Here is a 7,302-nt window from a genome sequence, read left to right as displayed (position 1 = left end):
AAGCTGTAGAAGCTCTTGCTGTTCGTTTTGCTAAACCATTGGAAAGCAAAGGGGTTAATATTCTTGATCTTCATGTTGAGGAGGTAGTCTGTTATGCTAGAAAATATCTGCACATCAGCAAGGTGTGCTATGAGTCTGTGTGGTACATAGTTCACACCTGTCCAGACATAGTATTAGTCTCCCCTTTAACTGCCACACATGTTGAAAGAATGTTTTCATCGCTGAAACTGATCAAGACAGACCGGCGCACCAGCATGAGCATCACCACCTTGTCTGACCTTATGGAAGTATACCATGAAGGACTCTTCAAGACTTTCACGCTGACGTCGCTATTCAGCTGTGGTGGGAACGATGCAAGACCAACTGCTGTCTAATCAAAGTTCCAGAAAGCAATACAGAGCAAGGAAAACTGGAGAGTTGACCAAAGACGATAGCACTAGCAGCTTTAGCTTAGATGACTGGGACGTGTGGCATAATCCTCTACGACCGCGTCTACAAATAGTTTTCCAGAAGGTACAATTTTGCACATTGTTGTGCTAAGTTTCCCTGTTAATGTTCTGCTATTGTCTCTCATAATTATAGTGCACTTTCAAGTTTGTCTTCTGAGGTTCCATATCTTTTTCACTTTACTGTAAAGCAATAAAAGATTGCTTTGCAGGTATGTTGTCTCAAAGTTGTTCTGGTTATTGTCATGCTTTGTATATATATCAAATAATAGAAATAAAGTGTTGTTTGCGGGCTCAAAATTTGTTAGGATAGGCGTGATCTGAATGAGCGTGGCTTTGGCAAACCTGTTTGTCCGGACAAAAAAATTTCCTTATATTCTGCTCTGTTACAGCCATTTCAAATTTCAAATTTAAAAAATTATATGATCAAAATCTTAAACTAAATCTTTGCTTTTAATTTAAGTTTCATTTTTTGTTAATTAAAATTGGCATTACAATTATTAATTAATTTTTAAACTAATATTAAAATTAAATTTAAGAAGTTTGATTTAAGAGTGAATGCAAATTTAGTATGAAATCAAATTTTAAAAAATAAAATTAAAAACTATTTAAATAAAAAATAAAATAAACATATTTTTTAGAAATTTCATAGAAATTTCAAACTAAATTTAAAGTAAGCGCTAAAAACAAAAAAATCGAATAATTTAAAATTATTATAAAAACAAAAAAAAACAAAATTTAAAAATTTAAGTCACCGATTAAAATTAAATTTATAGATCAAAATTAAATTTTAAAAATTAAAAATAAATTTATAAATTAAAATTAAATTACACAAATTAAAACTGAATTACAAAAATAAAATTCAATAATTAATTGCCAAAGAAAATAATCATTGATCGCCGTGTGGACTACACAACATGTTCCCTACTGCAGGGTAGCCTCAGCCTCCCAGACACGTGTAGAGCAGATACAAAATAATTCAATCCGGCGCTACACAGGTCTGGGAAGCCAAGGCTAGCTGTGGGCGCCCAGATGGGGGTAAAGACATCACTTGTCCATCATGAAGGAGCATAACGACACAATTGTCAATAAAAACAAAATAAAAGTAAAACAAAATAAAAAACTTTAATAATGACTTAAGTTAAAAATTTTGAAATTTGTAATGGCAGAACTGACACTATTGCATTGCGAGATGCATGCAGCACTCTAACTTATCAATTAAATTTTAGTCAAACCTCAACAAGCAATTCCAAGCTTTTCCTATTATTCTCACTCAATCGGACCGATTCGAATGCATCGTCGGCTAGATCAGCGTCTCTTGCGTTAATAGTTAGTTTAGTTTTCTTAGAGGCTGATGTGGGAGTCGACTCACGAGAAGATAGTTGCCTTACATTAACCACGGTAGGGACTTCTCCACTTTCTGTATCAGGAGTTGGAAGGTCATCACTGCCAGAGCTACTGATTCTAATCTGGATAATTGAAAAATATGGTTAGAGTGTTGGTAGTTGGAATTTGCACAAATGAGAATGTTCACAAACAGACTACACAAATGAGAGAATGTGCAGACCGAGAAACAAATGAGATGCTGTCCATAATACCAAACAAGCAAATAGTATGACACACACACACACACTCACGCATGCACAAACACACACACACACACACACACACACACACACACACACACACACACACACACACACACACGCACTTTCATGCGCACACACACACACACACACACACACACACACACACACACCAGTTTGTGGTTGCTGAACTTCTTTAGCATTGGTGTGAGTGATAGTAATGATTTATAAAAGTTATGTATTGACAGACAGACACACAAACAGAATAAACAGACAAACAGAAAGATAGACAGAGAGACCAACAGATAGACAGCCAGCCAGCCAGCCAGACAGACAGCCAGCCAGCCAGCCAGCCAGCCAGACAGACAGACAGACAGACAGACAGACAGACAGAAAGACAAACACGCACACATGAACCTGCACACACCCAGACAAACAGACAAACTGACAGATAGACACATAGACAGACAGACAGACAAATATACAGACATACACACAGACAGTCAGAAAAACAAACAAACAGACAGACAGACAGACAGACATTCAGACAGATAGACAGACATGATAGGCATGTAGGCAGACAGACAAACAGACAGGCAGAGAGACAAACAGACAGACAGACAGACAGACATTCAGACCGATACATAGACATGATAGGCAGGCCGGCAGGCAGACAGACAGAGAGTCAGACAGACAGACAGGCAGACAGACAGACAGAGACAGACAAACAGATCGACAGACAGAAAGTCAGACAGACAGACAGACAGACTGACAGAAAGACAAACAGACACAAAGACAAACACGCACACGTGCGCCTGAATACAGACACAGACACAGAAAAACACACACACTCACACAGACAGACAGACAGACAGACAGACAGACAGACAGACAGACAGACAGACAGACACACACACACACACATACACACACACACACACACACACACACACACACACACACACACACACACACACACACACATACAAACTGCCACTAAGACACACTACACAGGAAAGAAGCACTAACAGCACAGACACGGCACCTCACTTACATTTACAAGCGATTTCTGGTTTGGTTTCTCATCTAAACAACAGACAGCAAGACATCAACAACACATACCACACACCAGACACACACAACAACATACTCAATCGTTGTCCTTTCACAGCATTCCGTCGACTCAAGTTAGACCCTCTCTACACAGTACAAACACATGAGACACAAAATACAAAAGCACCAAAATTAAAAATTAAAACCAAAAAAACCCAAAAAATAAAAATAAAATAAAATATCTGGTCACGTGACCAATCCAAGAATCAGTCTTCAAGTTGATATTAACAAAGTGCTCCCAAGGCTATAGTTACAACTATGTTAGTCATCCATTCGTACCCTCAATTCATGAATATTTGTATCTGGGAGAGACTCCGTTTGTTGTGATATTGTCTCTTCATCGTCATCATTTTGTCTCGGTAACTTTGGCTACACAAACAGTCGCATCAATTTAGAGCAAAAATTCCAACAGAATGAAAGATTGTTGACAAACTGGTGGCTCCTCTGGTAGTGCAGGAGAATGAGCATCCAACATGAGACGTTTGATTGTCGTTGTCCAATTAGTTTTGATTTCATCCGTATGAGCCTATCGAACAATAACATTGTACTTGATTAGTGTTGCATGCCATGATGGTTGTATTACAGAGATGCATGTTGTAATACTTTAACAGCTGTGTTGGAAATGAATGCATATCTCAATGGTCTGTCTGTGCGTCTGTGTGTCTGTCTGCTTGTCTGTCTGTCTGTCTTTCTGTCTGTCTGTCTGTGGCTGTCAGTCTGTCTGTCTGTTTATCTGCCTGTGTGTCTGTCTGTCTGTATGTATGTTGGTCGGTCTGTTTATCTGTCAGTCAGTCAGTCTGTTTGACTGTCTGTGTGTATGTTTGTCTGTCTGTTTCTCTCTCTGTTTGTTTGTTTGTCTGTTTTCTGTTTGTCCATTTCTCTGCCAGCTGGTCTGTATATATGTCAATCTCCCAGTCTCTCTTTGTGTACACTTCCCATACACACAACTCAATCTCTAACTCCACATCAATTGTATTGGATTGCCGCCATTCAGATAAAATACATAATATAAATAAAAATATATTAATTTAATTACTTTCATTATATAAATTATCTATATTATTTTATATTAATCTCTATATTTATATATTATGTATGATATATTTTCATTTAATTATATTTTATTACATAGGTAAATATATATTATAATTTATTTATATTAGACAATTATATTATATAGTAGTCAATACAATTGTATTAGAAAGAGACATCTCAGAATTCATAAATTAATTTAATTACTTTATCTCTATCTCTATAAAAGTCTGATCTGCCTACCTGCCTGCCTGTCTGTCTGTCTGTCTGTCTGCCTGTCTTTCTGTCTGTCTGTCTGTCTGTCTGTATCCAAGTCCACTAATGTTTTAAAGTATTTCGCTGTGAAGGACTGGTTCATCATAGAAGTTTAGGATGTGTACAAGCAGAGGATCTGTAACAAAAATATTAATCTGTCTCTCTGTCTGTAACATCAATCACACCAACACTACTGAGCCAATCACCATGAAACCATGCATGAAGACTGCGTTCCACACAGTGCAAACGCATGCTTCAGTATGTAGACGGTCCTGCCTCGAGGAGTCGACCCCCACGTGAAATCTCCTCACAACATGACCATGCTGGAACTTGGAATTTTGACACATATAATCCCCATACACATGCAACAAGAGAAAGTCGATTTCCCAAGAATTGTTATTACGAAGTTTGTACCTTCTCTGCCCAATAAATGAATCATATAATGGGAATTTGTGTTATTAACATTTCCCAAGCAATGAACGAGCTAATGAGCTATAGCCTGATGTGAGAAAAGGGTCTAGCTATGCGAGACCAAATGAGCTAAATTATATAAATTAACTATACCATTTTATACTAATTTTTACATTTATATTGTGTATGCAATATTGTTATTTAATTACATTTTAATATACAATTATAATTAAATATAAAATTAACTATATATATTAGATGATTATTATATAATAAAATAGTAATAAATACAATTCAAATGTATTGGACACATGCATATCACAATCAATGAATAAAGCTACAGAATCGATTGGCAAATTCTTTAAAAACAAAGTCATTACCTCTAGTTCAAATTTGTTGTCTTGATTGCTCAACTCGGTCACTACAAACGTGTGACCAGAAGTACCATGAAAATCTCTCACAGTCAAACTATTGATCTAAAATAAAATCCAACAGTTAGAGAGCACAGGAAACAGACAAGTTGATATACAATAAACCTGAAGATGAACAAACAATAGAAACCAGGTATTCACAAACACGATTTTAAATTTCAAAACAACTTGAGTATAAAGCAAGTGGGAGATGACCAACATACAGCTTACCAAATCTAGCTGTGTGTGTGTGTGTGTGTGTGTGTGTGTGTGTGTGTGTGTGTGTGTGTGTGTGTGTGTGTGTGTGTGTGTGTGTGTGTGTGTGAAAGAGAGAGAGAGAGAGAGAGAGAGAGAGAGAGAGAGAGAGTAAGAGTGAGAAGTGAGAGTGAGAGTCAGTGAGAGAGTGTGTCGTTGTGTTTGTGTGTGTGTGTGTGTGTGTGTGTGTGTGTGTGTGTGTGTGTGTGTGTGTGTGTGTGTGTGTGTGTGTGCGTGTGTGTACTTACTTTAATCGATCCTTTGTATAGCAAATGTTCTCCTTTCTTCTTTACAAGCAATAAAAGACTGCGAAACAGAAAGACCCTTCTCTCAGTCTTAGCTCCTTTCACTTTAAAGTTATCCTATACAAAAACAGTAGCAGTCAATAAACTGAGAGAGTACACTGAGTCTTAAACCTCATAGATACATAATCAGATGTCCACAAAGAGAGATTATTAAGTTACAATTTCAATTATTTTCTGTTTGTGTTTGTCTGTCTTTCTGTCCGTCTGTCTATTATTCTGTCTGTCAATAAGTGTCTGTCTGCCTGTCTGTCCATATTTGTGTCTGTCTGTCTGTTTGTCTGCATGTTTGTCTGTCAGTCCATTATTCTGTCTGTCTCTGTGTGTCTGTCTAACTGTCCGTCTGTCTGTCCAGGTTTGTCTCTGTCTCTGTGTTTCTGTTTGTTCGTCGATCTGTCTGTCCATATTAAATTTTGTGTCTGACTGTCTATTTGTCCGTATGTAGTCTGTCTGTCCATTATTGTGTCTGTCTCGGTGTGCCTGTCAGTCTGTTCATATGTCTGCCCATGTTTTCGTCTGTCTCTGTGTCTGTCTGTCCATCTTTATGTCTGTTCGCATGTCTGTTCGTCTTCTGTCTGTCTATCTCTGTCTGCCTGTCTGTCTGTCCATCTTTCTGTCTGTCTGTATGTCTGTCTGTCACTGCTCTCTTTACTCTCACATTTATTGCTTTTAAAAGCCATAGAATTGTAGTCACAAGGAGCATGCAGGTACACCATAACAAACTGTCAATTTCAACCACCCAAGGCATCCAATAGAAAGCAAGGCTCACGCATACCACACTTCTATTCAAGCACATCAAATCATGTGCTTTAATTCCAATCAGTTCCTGTGGCAAATTGTGCATGTAAAGTACTCAGTGCTTTTTGTATCAACTTGTCAACAAAGGTTCCATGTATCACTAGTTGCATATGAACAACAGCACAGTGATTAACAGCCAACCAAAAAATTCAGGTTGTAATTAAATCATCAACTGGAACACAAAGTACAGGGTTCTAGCCAGGCATGCCAAGGCGTAGAGGCCCACTACACCTGCCCACTATGCGTTCAGAGCTAAACTGACCGCTGCCAGGGTTGTAGGTGGTGAGCATTTTTGTTGTTGCTGCCCAGTACCGGGAACAAAGCCTTAGACATCCAGAGGCTTGCTGCGCACTTGTGTCAGCTCTGGTCACAACTGGCATACGGCATACACGTTCTGTTATGGTACCCTCGACTGTCATCTTCCATGTAGCCTTGTAGGAGCCAGAGTAAATACTCTCACATTGACAGAGACTGGACTCCCGGACAGGCACACATTAAATGTTTAGTTTCACTGTTAACTTGGAGCCTTCTGGAGCCAAAGGATCCATGTCTGGAGCCAAGTTTGGCTCCATTGCGTAAGTAACAACACCCCTGGGCTATGCATCCAACATACCGGATATACCCATGTACACAGTACTATAAGCCACACTCGCACTGTGCACTCTCTTTCCAGAAGTTATGACAAAGGGGAGGG

At 38.4% G+C, this 7,302-nt stretch overlaps 1 protein-coding gene across 2 annotated transcripts in view; it reads right to left on the bottom strand.

Moving 5' to 3' along the window:
* LOC134198632 (pleckstrin homology domain-containing family G member 3-like) overlaps positions 1 to 7,302 on the bottom strand; it is a 25,235-nt gene that overhangs the window by 10,232 nt on the left and 7,701 nt on the right. Inside the window, exons 8-14 of one of the 2 annotated variants that reach the window (XM_062668042.1) lie at positions 5,757 to 5,870; positions 5,224 to 5,319; positions 3,579 to 3,671; positions 3,425 to 3,514; positions 3,183 to 3,231; positions 3,087 to 3,118; positions 1,682 to 1,915 (exon numbers count right to left, since the gene is read on the bottom strand). In XM_062668042.1, coding sequence (XP_062524026.1) covers positions 1,682 to 1,915; positions 3,087 to 3,118; positions 3,183 to 3,231; positions 3,425 to 3,514; positions 3,579 to 3,671; positions 5,224 to 5,319; positions 5,757 to 5,870 — 708 coding nt within the window. The remainder of the gene's footprint in view (positions 1 to 1,681; positions 1,916 to 3,086; positions 3,119 to 3,182; positions 3,232 to 3,424; positions 3,515 to 3,578; positions 3,672 to 5,223; positions 5,320 to 5,756; positions 5,871 to 7,302) is intronic. The other variant, XM_062668043.1, reaches the window with a different exon arrangement.

The sequence above is a fragment of the Corticium candelabrum genome, chromosome 2 (assembly GCF_963422355.1).
Source record: "Corticium candelabrum chromosome 2, ooCorCand1.1, whole genome shotgun sequence".
Taxonomy (NCBI): domain Eukaryota; kingdom Metazoa; phylum Porifera; class Homoscleromorpha; order Homosclerophorida; family Plakinidae; genus Corticium; species Corticium candelabrum.
This window is presented reverse-complemented; position numbering and strand designations above follow the sequence as displayed.